The following is a 16,745-nucleotide window of genomic DNA, read 5'->3' on the forward strand; positions in this document are numbered from 1 at the left end:
CTTCCATCCTCCCACAGCCATTTCAGTGGGCGGGTGTACTTGCCTTGACAGACGACTCCTTCAGCCAATCGGCGTTGCCAAATCCAATGCAAAGTCAGAAGAATGGCGAAAATGTATTTTCCACCGAGAAACTCCGCCAGTGCAGCATACTCCTGTTCTTGTTTAATTATTGTAATTGAGTCTATTTCTGCAATAACTGCACCTACTAACGTTAGCGTTACTGCTCCTTGCTTCCGGAGACGTTGTTACTGTTTTGGCAGCGGCATCCCTGATTGGCCGGGTTACGTCATCAACTATGATGCAGTACCTGATTCGCCCGGTTACATTGTAATTTCAGGAAATCGCTGTGGATTGCTGGCAGTCCAGACTGACCCGTGGAGCAAAAGAGAATGTGAGTTGACGTTATCAGGATGGTTTTCACCAGGCTAATTGATCCTATCCAGAGCACCTTGGAATCAGTTATGTCCGTTAAGTCCCTGGCGTTGAACGGACTGATCTCTGACCTCTAACTACCACTATTTGCATTGAAAGTAGTCAACTTAGGTTGTGGATAAGTGAGTTTGTTCTTCATTAACCCATTGATACCTGATGCAGCATTTGTGTGTTTCCCTTTAAGACCGCGAACTGCGGTCTTAAAGGGATACACACACAAATGAGGGCTATACACACAAATGCTGCATCAGGTATCAATTGAGTTAAATTGACAAGACTCCTCTCTCATTTCTCCCCGCCTCCCTATAGGTGCTAGTAGTAAACGCCCAAGGCGATGTCACCCGCGTTAGCACCCGCAGCTCCAAGGAGGTGGTGATGAAGGGAACCCTCAGCCATTTCTTCAAGCTAGGACAGGAGGGCAAGTACCGCGTCTATCACAACCAGTACAGCGCCAACACCCTGGCCCTCAACAAGCACCAGCACCGAGAGGCAAGTGGTCAAATCCCAGTGTTGTCTTTCTCCTTTGACTTGTTCAGAAATACTTTGAAGTTGTGACGTTGACAGTGAAACATGGTGGCCGGTCCTTATAAATCCTCAAATCCACCCACCTGCCTCTTCATCAGGACCACGATAAGAGGCGGCATCTCTCCCACAAGTTCTGCATGACGCCAGCCGGGGAGTTTAAGTGGAACGGGTCTATCCATGGGTCTAAGGTCCTGACCATCTCCACTCTGAGGCTCACCATCATCCAGCTGGAGATGAACGTCCCTGCACCGTTCATGCACCCAAACTGGGCTTCGCACAGGTGGGAGATGGAGTGGGAATTATATATGTGAGGGATCAATAAGCAGGTGTGCGTTAAGTAAGGGATAATGTATAGTGAGCCGGTGATTACTGGCGAAATAATGACCGAAAGGTGAATGATTGAGCCCGACGTGCAGCGGAGGGCTTAATCATTCACCTGAAGGTCATTATTTCCAGTAATCACCGCCTCAATATACATTATCCCGCTTAGAACACGGCCTACCACTAAATCATTCAATAATCTGACAAAAATAATTATTCAATTCGATTCAATTTTTTAATAGCGTTTTCAACGACAAAGCGGTTTCATTCGTAATTGGCACACAAGACACCACAGCTGCAACTGGTTGGCCTAATTAGTAGTGTTTGCTGACAAAAGGCTCTTATCAACTGATTAATCCAGGTGTGGCAGAGCAGCGGTCGGTTGTTGAGAAATAATGACCGGTGAATCTTGTTGATTGACCAATCAGAATCGAGTATTCAAGAGAGCCGTGTTCTAAAACCATTTAACGCACACCTGCTGGCCAATCAGAATTGTGTAGCTTGCTGTTTATACTTTATAACCATAGAAAACAAGGGTTTAGTGGGTCTTGGTAAGTAAAGTAAAAGTTGATCAGGAAAGTGATCATGTGACTTTGTTTGCAGAACCAATTGGATCAAGGCAGTTCAGATGTGCAGTAAGGCCAGGGAGTTTGCCTTGGCTCTGGCCATCCTGGAGTGTGCCATCAAACCTGTGGCCATGCTGCCTGTCTGGAAGGACTCGCTGGGACACACCAGGTACACACACCAGCATACACACACCAGCGTACACACACCAGCGTACACACACCAGCATACACACACCAGCGTACACACACCAGCGTACACACACCAGCGTACACACACCAGCGTACACACACCAGCGTTGTAGTCGAGTCGCCACACCTCGAGTCCGTGACAAGTCTCAGGTCTACTAATTATTTGAGCCAACCACAAATTCAATTTGAATGCAAAACATTCAAATACTTAAAAAAACAAGTATTCAGTGCATGTACATACACACAGGATGTGTGGCCAGGCGGGCCAGTTTAGCAGACAGAGGTGATCAGAACCAGATCAGATCAAACGGCCCACCCCTGCTGGCTGGCATAATATTTAGACTGCGAGCCCACTACCAGTACCACCCACCTCCGCCTCTACTACCGCTTCAACTCCACAACGCCCCTCTTAAAGAGCTTCACAGGGTCACGGCCAGAGTGTGTGTGTGTGTGTGTGTGTGTGTGTGTGTGTGTAAGAGTGTTTGTGTGTGACTGAGCATCAAAGTGTGTGTGTGTGTGTGTGTGTGTGTGTGTGTGTGTGTGTGTGTGTGTGTGTGTGTGTGTGTGTGTGTGTGTAAGAGTGTTTGTGTGTGACTGAGCATCAAAGTGTGTGTGTGTGTGTGTGTGTGTGTGTGTGTGTGTGTGTAAGAGTTCAGTGCATCCCAGGCAGCTACTTATAGAGCAAGTGTGTGCGTTTTATGGAGTTGTGCCAAGAGCAACTAGATTTACGTTTTCTCATCTTTGATCAGGACTCTCGTACGCGTGCTCTAGAAGCAGCTCTTAATTGTTTATATACATTTATTAATAATAAAATAATGATTCATGTTTTGAAGTGCTCATTCACAAGTTATGTGGGTCGTATTTTACATACCAAGAGTGAGCTGGGGCCAACGTTACTGTGAAGCTATTTTTCAGATGGGGGGAAAAACACACACAAAAAACAGGCTTTGCCCTCTTCAAAGTGTCCTACTTGTTGTTGAAGGCTGTATTTGATCCACACAGCTGAATAGACAGGGTTGAAAACATGTGGATAGAAGCTGTGAAGTGACAAGACAACGGCCACGTTTAGACGTCAACGCTCTCTGCATAAAACGGCAAACTGACGTTGGTTCCACTGCATACAACAGCATTGTGATACCGAGTCGCGTGCAGACCGGAGCTATTCACCTTGTGTTCAGACGCGGGGGTGGGCCAAATTCTTCCGGGTCATGTTAACACTTCCGGCCGTCACGGCGCGAAATATAAATTAACGTCAGAAGAAGAGAGTTGTTTTTGTAGCGGACAGTGCAGGGGGTAAAACAAAGAACGTAGCCTACTACTTTGAGCTCGGTACACAGCCAGCAAGCGAGTATCCACTGTTAGCCAGGTCAGATAACGTTATCGTCGACAATGACGAGCACTTTCTTGTAAAACATACCTGGACTCCAACAAAGAAAGCTTCAGATGGTTTTCTCTCCTCCGAGCGCAGCTCGAGCCGTTTACTTCTATAAGACCCGCAGACGGTTGAGTCGTCACACGACCACACAACCAGGTCAAATGGGCGTGGCTACATAAGGTGAATAGTACGTATGCCAGTCCAGTTCGGAGGCGGTGTAACTTTGCAACCAAACACCACAGAATAAGACCATGCGCCTGTGTACAAACGCTTCCTTCTACAGCGCAGTGTAGAACAAATGCAAACAAAACTCTCCACTCATCACAGTGTGGTGATACAGTGTTGCAGATTGTGGGACTATTTGGTTACATTAAGGAATTTGAGGGTAATTAATATGTGCGAATGTTTTTTTTTCTTTTCCGATTTTACCCCTATTTTCTCCTCAATTGTTCTTGGCCAATTTCCCCGTGCTGCACCGGTCGCTGCTCCACCCGCTCTGAACGATCTGGTGAGAGCCGTAGACTAGCACCATGCTTCCTCCGACACATGCGCAATTGCCAGCCGCTTCTTTTCACCTGACAGCGGGGAGCTTCACCGGCAGGACGTAGCAGGTGGGAGGATCACGCTATTCCCACCAGTTCCCTTCCGCCTCCCTATCCTTTTCCCAGTGGGGTTTAGATGAAACCACAGCCGTGTAGATAGAAGAGTCCCGACATCTCCATTCACTCCAATGGACCAGTTTTTTACTCTCAAGAGTTCCAGGAAGTAAGGTCCTGGATTAAGCAGCACTGTCGAGTTGCAGCAAAATAGACAGTTTGTGTTGTACTCTGAAAGGGTTCCCCCCCCCCCTTGAATCAAATTGTACATTATCAGCTTTATTTTAGCATTCAAAAGTAGCGCGAGACCCATTCCTGGCTGTTCATTGGCTAATGAGTCTCGCATTTTGGTCCTCCGCTGACGCCACTCTCTCTCTAGAGGGACACTAGATGAAACCACGTCCCAAACTCATTTGATTGGTCGGCCCCCTCGTCGCTGTCCTGAGGCAGAGGCAGGCACCGGTCAAAGAGAACTCGTTCCCCGAAGTCCAGTGTGTTTTCTGTGTTCCTCCTTCCCCTGGAGATGTGTGGCTCAGAGAACTAGGAGCGGGCCGGCAGCGCTGTGCCAAGCCACACATCTCCAGGGGAAGGAGGAACACGGAAAACACACTGGACTTCGGGGAACCGGTTCTCTTTGACCGGTGCCTGCCTGGCTGTAAAGAGAGGGGTTCAGAGTGTGTTACGGTAGTGTTGTCCGTGGTGGCAGAGACGAGTTGAAATGTCCTCCCAAAGTGACATTTCAGTGAGCTCAGTCAGCTTGCACAGACAGGAGCGTGACCCCAGCTTGCACAGACAGGAGCGTGACCCCAATGACCTTGCATTGGTTTGTGGCTAACTATCTGGAGCTAGTATGAGGAACAGCAGGGATTGTGCTCAGAAAGGAATCTTGCAATCAAACATCATCATTTATAAGTAGCAAAATTGGGCTAAGATTCCAAAAATCAGAACTATCCCTTTAATGTAGAAGGAGATGAAAACAATTCAGGTCTTGCAAGTCGCATGGCGATATGTTTTCAGGTTACACCGCATGACGTCCATTGAGCGCGAGGAGAAGGAGAAGGTGAAGAAGAGGGAGAAGAAGCTGGAGGAGGAGGAGACGATGCAGCAGGCCACCTGGGTCAAGTACACCTTCCCTATCAAACACCAGGTCGGTCACACACTCTTCATAGGTTGAGGCCACGTCTCGTCATGTCTGGGAAAACGCCCACAAAATGTTAAACGGCTGGCGCGCGAGTGGGGTAAAACCGCCGATATATCTCATGGGCTGACTCGCCAAAAGACGGTGCTGCGGCTCTAAACTACAGGTTTGGGGGTTCTAGAGCAGAACACAAGACGTCTGCTCAGATGTGCGTTTACTGCGGTGGTTAAATCCCCGATCGTGTCTGCCTGGGCTGGGCTATCAGCTAAATTCTAACTTTGCTGAATGGATCGAACGGGGGGAATTTACCCCACCCTGACCCCGCCCCCAGGCTAACCCAGCGTCTATTGTGGCCGTTCCTAGAGCCTGTATGGGCGTTCCCAGACATGCGGACTGTCTCTATGGGTTTCTTGTTGATGGATCTAATTGACCTTTCCTAAATCCCGCCCCTTTTCCTTGGTCAACCTCAGTCAGTCAGCTAGAGTGAATTGTGACATCACGCACTCTAGGCTGGCTCCATAGGCTGCCATTATAAAGGTTGGAAAAAAAGCATAAAAAGTCAACTGCGATTTCTCAAAAAGTACCAAAGTTATGAAAACGCTGTAAAGTATGAAAAGTGGTACTTTCTACTGCACACACAGAGAAGGGAAGGGCATCTATCTTATCGTCTTACTATTGGGAATATGGCAAATAAGAGAAACTCCCAAAATGTTGTGTTCCTTTCAAGTTTGAATGGAGTTTCTAGCTTAAAGTATGAAGTGGTAGAGTAGAGTTTCTAGCTTAAAGTATGAAGGGCTAGTTAGAGTAGAGTTTCTAGCTTAAAGTATGAAGGGGTAGTTACTAGAGTTCAAAGAGAGCATGGTGTAAACCAGGGGTGGCCAAACTACGGCCCACGGGCCAACTGCGGCCCGCTGCCCGTTTTTAAGTGGCCCGCCATGAATTTGGCAAAAAAAAAAAATGCTAAAAACGTTTTTCCGTTTTAAAGTTTAAAACGAAAAAACGAAAACGGGGAAAAAACGAAAACAAAAAAACGGATTCCCCCCATTTCGTTTTTTCAATTCAAAACCGTTGAAAATGGATTATGCTTGAGTACCCTGACCTGGTCTATTTTATTTTTAAACATTTTTATGCCTCCGCCGGCGAAGCCAGGCCGAAGGCATTATGGATCCGGGTTGTCCGTCCGTACGGCCGGCCGTCCGTACGTACGTCCGTACGGATGTTTGTTAACGCGATATCTGAGGAACGCCTTGACGGAATTTCATCAGATTCGCCTTAAACATTCACTTAGGCTCAAGGATGATCTGATTAGATTTTGGTGGTCAAAGGTCAAAGGTCAAGGTCACTGTGACCTCTCGAACGCCATTTTCAAGCTTGTTAACGCGATATCTGAGGAACGCCTTGACGGAATTTCTTCAGATTCGCCTTAAACATTCACTTAGGCTCAACGATGATCTGATTAGATTTTGGTGGTCAAAGGTCAAAGGTCAAGGTCACTGTGACCTCTCGAACGCCATTTTCAAGCTTGTTAACGCGATATCTGAGGAACGCCTGGACGGAATTTAATCAGATTCGCCTTAAACATTCACTTAGGCTCAAGGATGATCTGATTACATTTTGGTGGTCAAAGGTCAAAGGTCAAGGTCACTGTGACCTCTCGAACGCCATTTTCAAGCTTGTTAACGCGATATCTGAGGAACGCCTTGACGGAATTTCATCAGATTCGCCTTAAACATTCACTTAGGCTCAAGGATGATCTGATTAGATTTTGGTGGTCAAAGGTCAAAGGTCAAGGTCACTGTGACCTCTCGAACACCATTTTCAAGCTTGTTAACGCGATATCTGAGGAACGCCTTGACGGAATTTCATCAGATTCGCCTTAAACATTCACTTAGGCTCAAGGATGATCTGATTAGATTTTGGTGGTCAAAGGTCAAAGGTCAAGGTCACTGTGACCTCTCGAACCCCATTTTCAAGCTTGTTAACGCGATATCTGAGGAACGCCTGGACGGAATTTCATCAGATTCGCCTTAAACATTCACTTAGGCTGAAGGATGATCTGATTACATTTTGGTGGTCAAAGGTCAAAGGTCAAGGTCACTGTGACCTCTCGAACGCCATTTTCAAGCTTGTTAACGCGATATCTGAGGAACGCCTGGACGGAATTTCATCAGATTCGCCTTAAACATTCACTTAGGCTCAAGGATGAACTGATTCCATTTTGGTTATCAAAGGTCAAAGGTCAAGGTCACAGTGCCCTAACAAATGCCATTTTCAAGCTCGGTAACGCCATATCTCAGTAACACCTTGACTAAATTTCTTCACATTTGGCTCAAATATCCAATTATGCACAGAAACGCCTTGATGCAATTTCTTCCAATTTGGCTCCAACATCCACTTGGACTCAAGAATGAACTAATGGCGGAGGCATAAGTCCGCGTTGCGGTCGTTCTAGTTAATACTGAATGAATGTTTAATACTAATGTTATGTTAAATTATCTCTGTCTTAACCTGTTGGCACAGGAAAAGGACATTTGAAAACGTACAGAAATACCCATTGTAATAGGTGAGCACATCAATAAACTATGTGTCATATATTCATTTAGGTAGAAATTAAAGTTTTGATGGCACAAGGGTTTTCTGGTCCAATTCAAAACGACTTAATATTGTTTGGCCCGCGACTCCTTATATTTTTCTGTATGCGGCCCACAACCAAAAAAGTTTGGCCACCCCTGGTGTAAACAGTCCTCCCATATCCAGGTACCAAGCTTGCTCAACTGAAGCACTGAGCAAAAAGGGGACGACCTAGGAAAGGTTAGCTTACTTGCAGTACAAAGTCTCTCAATAATAGATTGAGAGACTTCAGTGGCTGAAAAAATAGGAGTTACTAGGGCTCAACTGATGTCAACTGACAGCCTGTGGGGAACACTGTGTGTCAGTGAGGGACCACAAAGATGCAGAAAGCCAAGCTCTGCTGTGAGTCATTTCTCTCAGCAATAAACAACCTCTAACCCTCTCCTGTTTGACCACTGTCCTTTCTGAACCTCTTTGGCCTCTCATTGTTTAGTTTAACCCTGTCCTCTCCATTCCCCTTGCTGCTTTCCTCCTCCCTGTGTGAAGGTGTGGAAGCAGAAGGGAGAGGAGTATCGTGTGACCGGCTACGGGGGCTGGAGTTGGATCAGCAAGACTCATGTGGAGCGCTTTGTCCCAAAGCTGCCGGGCAACACCAATGCCAACTACCGCAAAGAACTGGAAGGTCTGCAGTCAGTGCAGTGGGGGAGTTTGGGGCCCAAATTGTGGTTTTCTCTCACTCAAAGTGTCTTTGACTGTCTATTCCTCTCTCATTCAAAAATGTCAATGGTCACTGTGCCAAATTCGTGCACTTCCATGACTCGAGTCCTTTCTGTGCTTCTCAGTGGGACTTGTGTTCTAGGATCTCTAAGGCTACGTTCACACAGCCATCCTTAGTGCTTGAATCTAATCTTTTCCCCCCTAAGTGACTCAGGTGAGTCTTTTTCACGACTGTGTGAACAGTACAAGTCACATTGAAAGTGACTTTTTTAAAGACGACCTGGGCTACTTTCAAATGTGGAAAAACATCAGATTCGAATCTGATGTTTTGGAATGTGACTCCGGTGTGAACAGACATCTGGCCCATATCTGACTTAATGCTTCAATGTGACTTTTACGTCATTCCAGAGCGTCACTATTCTGTGCTGGCGGGAGGAGGGACGACCAAGCAGGTAGATTGTGATTACATAAAAGAAGAGGAAGTCCGCACACTGTGTTGAAGCTCCAGCGACCACAAGTTTAATTAAAGTTAGATACAACGTTTCGACCCCTTCAGGTCTTCATCAGGTACCATATCATCATACCTGATGAAGACCTGAAGGGGTCGAAACGTTGTATCTAACTTTAATTAAACTTGTGGTCGCTGGAGCTTCAACACAGTGTGCGGACTTCCTCTTCTTTTATGGTGTGTATTTTTGAGTCCAGCACCTGTAAATTTTCACGGAGATGTGCGTGCTTCCCTTTTTGTTCTGAGATTGTGATTACAAACATGGAGGACAGCTGTGAGGGAGCTAATCAGTGGAGGGACAGTGAGGTTTTAGACCTTATATGTATTAGCAAGAAGTAGCAGCTATTGCTCCACAGAAAGCCATTATTAAAAAAAAATCTAAAGGATCTCTTTCTCCTCTTCCTCGCTATCATCTGCTCCTGTATTCACTGGCTTCCACTGCACAATAACTTGTAAATTGAACCGTAAACAACAGATGAAACAACATCGTCAGCTACCATCATGTTTACTGCTGTCTTCTTCCGGGTTTATTTAGAACAGCAGTGTGCTGCGTGTGACGTTATTGTTGTTCTTCTCCTGCGGGTCACTTCAGGTCCGCGACCTGTTCACACTGGAGTCTGATATGGGCCACTTTTAGAAAGTCACACAAAAAATCAGATGTGAGCAACAAGTCAGATTCAAGCACTAAGGTTTGCTGTGTGAACGTAGCCGAAAAGAACTCTCCAAATTGTGTCTGTCCAGCATATGAAAATGTTTTTGTTTCTCATTTGATGTTTCAAATAGCCGATCAAAGACCTCATAAATATTTTATCCACTTTTTTTTTCATGCACCCATTAGAGTAAATCCTACATGATTATTGGGGCTTATCAGTATGCATAGATTGCCTTTGAAACAGACTGCAAATTGGAAAAATAAACTCTCCCTCGCTCTTTTCTTCCATAGATGCAAAACTTGGTAAGAAATGTACTCTGCTGGACTTAAGTCGACAACCCAGTTTAGCGGCACCAGAAGCTCAGGGAGCTGCAGCCAGTAGCACAGAGGAGAGAGATGGAGCTTCCTCTACCACCTCCAAGCCCTCAACAGACTGTCTTACCACCTCCAAGCCCTCAACAGACTGTCTGTCTCAAGAGAGGATAGAGGACGGGAAGGAAGAAGAGCTAGATAAGAAAGTGAAGACTGAGGAACTGTCAGCAGATGAGTCGGCCGAGAAGATGGAGGTAGACCCCACAGACTCACGACCAGAGGAAGAGCCAGGTATGACAGGGCACCGCTAAACAAGTCTGTAGTAGTACAGAGTCAAATTCACATGTATGAATGGTGTTTAATTTCAAACCCTGTCATGCTAACTCACTATCTGTATCAACTTATAACTATGTGTATATATATATAATAATATATAACTATGTGTATATATATAATAATATATAACTATGTGTAAACTGCACAAGTGAAGTCAGTTGGATTGGGTTTCCTGGACATCAGAAGGTTGAGTCAAATTGGAGAGGTACAGACGGCTGCGAATGTGTTACAATCAGGCAGATTTTGTGTTCAGCAAAATGTTCAAAATGCTTCTGAGCAGTGAAAATGGGAAAGGGCAGGGAAGATGTATGGAATGTAATTGGAATTGAACGTCTAATTGAATTGACCCTCCAGGGACCAGTCTCCTGGAGGTCAAGGCTTCCATGAAGGAAGAGCCTACTGAGGGCCCTCAGCGGCCCTTCAACTATGACGTAGTGGATGTCAGCAAGGGCTTCCTCACCCGCGTCGCCTACAAGAAGGTGGTCAAGCCCTGCAAGCTGGACATCCTGCTGGAGCGGCGAGTCAAGCAACACACCCTGGAGGAGAGGCAGAGACAGCAGACCCTCGCCTCCAAGCCCCAGACTTCAGCCACTCCAGCCCCAGCTCCGGGCACGCCGGTCCGGCCGCGCTCGCCACTCCAGCCCCAGACTCTAGCGCAGACTCAGCTCAAAGCAGGTGTCCCTGTGAAAGTGGAGGAGAAATCTTCCGAAATACAGATTCCCGGGCCGGGTGAAGTCAAACAGGAGACCGAACTCTCTAAGACAACCGACGGGACCGCTGCGCCTCCTTTTTCCTCTTCTATCCCGCACGCCACACCCAAAGACCCTGCAGGTGGAGATTCAGCTCCACCGCAAAACCAGTCCACCTCCACCTCCACGCCCCAGGAACTGCAGGCAGACTTACTGGAAAGGACTACAGGGCCTAACAAAGAGAGTTCAGGCAGTTCAACAGCACAGGGAATACACAGCTCTTTGAAGCAACAAACCTCCTGTGTATCATCAGATATTACCAAGCCTGCACATACTGAATGTGCAGGGTCTGTAAGGACACCCATAAGCACTCCTGACCACAACACTGGTCAGAACACACCTATTCCTAAACCTATTCAGCAAATCCCAGAAAGTCTCAACTCGGGGGAGCATCCGGGCACAGAGGAAAATGGCAAGGACCCAACGGTACACCAAGCAAACATGCAAGGCATTGGTCATGGTAGAACTGAGGGCATAAGCAGTCTCGCTCCCCAGCCAGTTCCTCTTCTCCCTCAGGTGAATGGGAAAGATGGCCTGGAGAGCAAAGTCATGTTGACTAACTCTGTAGTAACCCCAAACCACGGTGCTCTCACCAACAGTACACAGCCCAGGGTGAACAGCATAGGTAAAGCTGAAGGAGAAGTGTTGGCCATCTCGCTCAAGGACAGCACACAACAAAAGCCCTTAGTGAATGGAGATGTGGCTCCGTTAAATGACAAGACAGCGGTCGGGGTCAGGGAAGCAAGCCCGGTTCCTAGGGTAGTGGTGGAGAGCAAGGTGACGGTATTGGACCAGGACTACCATCCACCAGCGAAGGTGACACGGCTGGAAAACAACATAGAAGCACTTGGAGCAAACACTCAGAGCAGCACTCTACAGCACAACAGCACATCGCCAGTTCAGTCCGTGGAGACCAAACTCAAGGTCATCAGAATGCCACCCTCTCCTATAGCATCAGCTGAGGAATCTAGTCTCAGCGACGACTTTCCGGAGGAGAACAGCAACAGCGGCACAACGGAACCGCTCAAGACTATCCTCACCCAGCTGACCACAACCACCACCACCACCACGACCACCACAACGGTTTCCAAGGAGATGAGGATAGCCAAGGGGACGCTAAATGCATCCAGACACGTGGCGACTCCCGTGATGTCAACATCAGAGAGCAGTGCTGTGTCCACCCTCACTACCATGACCAAAACCACCGTGACCAAAGTCTGTTCGCCCGACAGTCAGTCGGAAGACAGCCAGAGTGAAACGGTGATGCACGAGGCGACTCTGTTGGCGTCCCTTAGTAAGTCAACCACAGACCCCAGTGGCAAGACGTCAACGTCTGTGAGCCAGGAGTTTTCCTCGTTGACAAAGGGGCGTGTCCGCCTCCTCAAATTCTCCCGCACCAAGAAGACGCGCTCTGACACCGCCTTGCCCTCCTACCGCAAGTTCGTCACCAAGAGCGAGCGCAAGAGTATTTTTGTGCTGCCCAATGACGACTTGAAGGTGCTGGCGAGGCGGGGGGGAATCCGCGAGGTGTCCATCTTCAGCTACAACGCCAAGCCAAGCCTGGACATCTGGCCTTACCCTTCACCCAGGCCCACGTTTGGCATCACATGGAGGTAGGCTCTCACACACAGCGACTGCATTCCACGCACTAAACCAGAACCATCACAGTGATACGTGCTTATTCTTGTATCTCCGTTCTTACGTTGGGTGGGCTTATTAAAGCCAAAACAGCTACTTCCTTTATTCTCATATCAACAACATCTATATAAAATGTGCTCTCTTGCTCACATTGATTAATTAACCTTATCCATTGAAGCAGTCACTGGTATATTCAGGATATTATTATTATTATGAGCATTATTAAAACACTCTCAATGTTCCACAAGACTGTTGGATATAAGGATTATAGTATTTGACAGCCAGGCATGATTTGTATATAGTGACTCCCAAAGATCTACAAAAAAACAACAACAGTGGAATGGCAGCACTCCAAAAGACTTGCATTTTTAATTAAAAATAAGACAAGACTTGACTTCAATTATACCATATTTTTATGGATGGCCTCATCAGCCCAACACATTTAGGCATAAACCTTCGTCAGAGGACACCCCCATGTTTTTCAGGGATTTTTTTTGGGGGGGGGGGGGAATGAGTTTATAGCTCTTGGCAGAGCACCCGGCCAGAAGAGGTTCACCCAGTCTTGAAGAGACGCACCTGCCATATGCATCAGTGATCCGTGTGTACTGTATGTACATAGTGTACAGTATACTGTACAGTGTACTGTATGTACATACTGTATATTTGTAAATTCAAGATCCCATGAAAGCAAAATCAGTGCTCAGTCAGACATATGGCAAAAAGGTCAAAAGGAAATATCAGCAAGAGTTATGGAAGCAGTGTGCCTCTTTGCAAAAGACTTTAGTCTGATACTGCTGCCTGTTGAATCGTGTTGCGCTTCACAGTCGCCTCTGGTGGAGAGTGAGACTCGTTTTTGTTGTCTGGACTGTGAAACTAAATGACATGTTTGAAATTTGAAATTGTGTGATAGTAATGTTGCCTTTCAGGCTTTTTGCTCAGGACTGTTCAGTTCAGGGTGTTTTCATACAAACTCTACATTGGCTTCATTGGTTTTTCGCACTTGGGACCAAGTGCTGATAAGGCATGACAAATGTGGAAAAATGACGCTGCTGTCTAGAACTTAGCAGCATCTGTTCCCAATCAGTTTTTTAATTTGGCCAAACTAATGACCGTTTTCACCTGCTTTTCAAAGGTCATTGTGATTAGCCAACGATTTTTAAAATCTGAAACAATCTAAGGTGGGGGGGGGACACACAAGTTTGGGCTTTTTCCCCCAATTTTTCTTTTCTATATGTAGCCTACATGGGGAGGAAGACAGACACCTGTCATACGCTTAAATCATTTTTGTTTAAATATAATATATGTATTTTTTTACTTTTTTATTGTAGCTTTAGCTGCACTTCATTTTTTGTGAAAATGTCTTTTTAGAGTACTGTTTGTAATCAGGAGCTGATTGTGTGCAAGTTCAGCCAGAAAATAGTTAACGTATCGTTGACTCTGACCGTGTTATAGCATAACATAACCCGGCCTCTCCTGCTTTGTGGTTGTATAGTTACGTAAACATGGGTGACATGTTTAAATCTGTAACCACCACACATGTGGCTCAAATATGTACTTTAAAAAGGACACACACACAAAAAGCTGCGGTGTCAAATCCTCTCCTGGTTTTGTGACAGACAGTGAGTGTGGTGTCCTGTTGATTTGTTGCGCGTTATGTCTTGTCCACCACTCCCTGTGGTGCCGCTCGTGGCTTTGGGCCGGGCCGGGCAGTGTTCTGGCTCTGAGCCCGGTGAGACACAGAGACCTCTGCTTATTTCCAGCGGACCTCAGAGTTCCGAAGCAGACGTGAATCATCTGCTTGGTCGGACGAGTGTCAGGATGCTTCGCCTCGCGCAACGACCCGGCCCCACAGCCAAGGGATGTTTTCCCCGCCTGCGGTCAGGCGCTGGAAAGGGGATACCTCTCCCCCTCCCCTCCCCTCCTGTCCCACCCCCTCCCCTCCCCTCCCCTCCTGTCCCACCCCCTCCCCTCCCACCCCCTCCTGTCCCACCCCCTCCCCTCCCCTCCCCTCCTGTCCCACCCCCTCCCCTCACCTCCCCTCCCGTCCTCTCCCCTCCCCTCCCACCCCGCGCTCAGCATGTTTTGGTGGACATTCGACGTGTTCTAAATGGCCGTACGTACAGAGGGAGCCATGTGAAGCGCTCCTAAGCGTCAGGTTCATTGTCGGGACAGTGATCTCAGTCATAAGGAAGGAAGGGACATTTCCTCAAAGAGATTCATGTATGAAATGATTCACTGAAGGAGATGACAACCCGTCCTCCAATTACTCCATTTAAAACAGGCTGTTACACCCAAATGGGCTTTATTAAATGAAAGAAAAATAAAATAAAAATGAATGAAATGTCTGCAAGTTTCCACTTTGAACTTTGTGAGTTGAAACTGTTGTTTGAATGTGCCTTTGTAGTCTGTAATAATATTGCTACTTCAAAGAGATCATCGTATGAAATTATTTACAAGTGGCAACCAGTCTTTGTGTTTGTTGCATGGAAGTGGTCATGAGGGGACAGCAACGTCACCAAACACCTCAGGCTGTCCTCACTCTGCCTGCTCCTGCTCCTGCTCCACACATACTGTCTGCTCCTGCTCCACACATACTGTCTGCTCCTGCTCCACACATACTGTCTGCTCCTGCTCCACACATACTGTATGCTCCTGCTCCACACATACTGTCTGCTCCTGCTCCTGCTCCTGCTCCTGCTCCACACATACTGTCTGCTCCTGCTCCACACATACTGTCTGCTCCTGCTCCACACATACTGTGTGCTCCTGCTCCACACATACTGTCTGCTCCTGCTCCACACATACTGTCTGCTCCTGCTCCACACATACTGTCTGCTCCTGCTCCACACATACTGTGTGCTCCTGCTCCACACATACGGTCTGCTCCTGCTCCACACATACTGTCTGCTCCTGCTCCACACATACTGTATGCTCCTGCTCCACACATACTGTATGCTCCTGCTCCACACATACTGTCTGCTCCTGCTCCACACATACTGTGTGCTCCTGCTCCACACATACTGTCTGCTCCTGCTCCACACATACTGTCTGCTCCTGCTCCACACATACTGCCTGCTCCTGCTCCACACATACTGTATGCTCCTGCTCCACACATACTGTGTGCTCCTGCTCCACACATACTGTCTGCTCCTGCTCCACACATACTGCCTGCTCCTGCTCCACACATACTGTATGCTCCTGCTCCACACATACTGTCTGCTCCTGCTCCACACATACTGCCTGCTCCTGCTCCACACATACTGTCTGCTCCTGCTCCACACATACTGTGTGCTCCGACATGTTCTCTGTAATGCACCGTCAGTCGCCCTCGTGAAGCCATTGCGGAAGTGCCTTAAACGTGCATTCTTTCTAATGGCCTGCAGGGGCTCGACTCCACTGGCTCCAAAAAGAGGTCCGATTGTATAGAAGTCAACTGAGCCTACTTGTCACTTGATTTATGACCTCGGTCTGTAAACACGTTCCTAATGAGTTCGTGGTCTCAATAGAGCCGGGGCAACTACGTCACGTCTGGGCGAGCAACGCAAGGCATTGTGGGTAAATACGACCCGCTCCTCTACACTAGTGCCACTCGCCATTAACTTCAATGTAAAGTAGCGGTACAAACAAAATCTATAGAGAGAAAAAAACAGTAGATAATTTATTTTATAAATGACCAAAGACACCGTGACATGTCATTGTCATTTTGATCCATCACTCCTGTCCCTTATGTGACCTAGTTAGAGCCGCTGTCCACCTGACATTTGAATAAGGGCTCGCTATTGGAAACGACGCAATATTTGTGCTTACAGTCTCACATCGGTATAATTGATAGCTCACACAAATGTTGACCGTTTAGGTGCAGCAGTATATGAAGGAAGAGCTCTGTAACCTCCGTCTCTCTCCTCTCTCTCCGGCGTCGTGTCCAGGTATCGTCTGCAGACGGTGAAGTCGCTGGCCGGTGTGAGTCTGCTGCTGAGGCTCCTCTGGTCATGTCTGAGATGGGACGACATGGCCGTCAAACCCTCGGCCGCCGCCGGGACCACACGCACAGGTAGACCCCGCCTCCCACCCTGTCCAACCACACGCACAGGTAGACCCCGCCTCCCACCCTGACCCCGCC

At 47.4% G+C, this 16,745-nt stretch overlaps 1 protein-coding gene across 1 annotated transcript in view; it reads left to right on the forward strand.

Annotated features, from left to right (window-relative positions):
• Positions 1 to 16,745, forward strand: part of LOC310794007 (nucleosome-remodeling factor subunit BPTF-like) — a gene marked incomplete at its 5' end in the record, with an annotated part of 88,093 nt that overhangs the window by 18,735 nt on the left and 52,613 nt on the right. The window contains 8 exons of the mRNA XM_083655876.1: positions 742 to 921; positions 1,056 to 1,237; positions 1,882 to 2,013; positions 5,022 to 5,151; positions 8,260 to 8,395; positions 9,882 to 10,193; positions 10,593 to 12,600; positions 16,552 to 16,676. Of these exons, the coding sequence (XP_083512002.1) occupies positions 742 to 921; positions 1,056 to 1,237; positions 1,882 to 2,013; positions 5,022 to 5,151; positions 8,260 to 8,395; positions 9,882 to 10,193; positions 10,593 to 12,600; positions 16,552 to 16,676 (3,205 nt within the window). The remainder of the gene's footprint in view (positions 1 to 741; positions 922 to 1,055; positions 1,238 to 1,881; positions 2,014 to 5,021; positions 5,152 to 8,259; positions 8,396 to 9,881; positions 10,194 to 10,592; positions 12,601 to 16,551; positions 16,677 to 16,745) is intronic.

This window comes from Poromitra crassiceps (assembly GCF_964638095.1).
Source record: "Poromitra crassiceps genome assembly, chromosome: 19".
NCBI classification, from domain to species: domain Eukaryota; kingdom Metazoa; phylum Chordata; class Actinopteri; order Beryciformes; family Melamphaidae; genus Poromitra; species Poromitra crassiceps.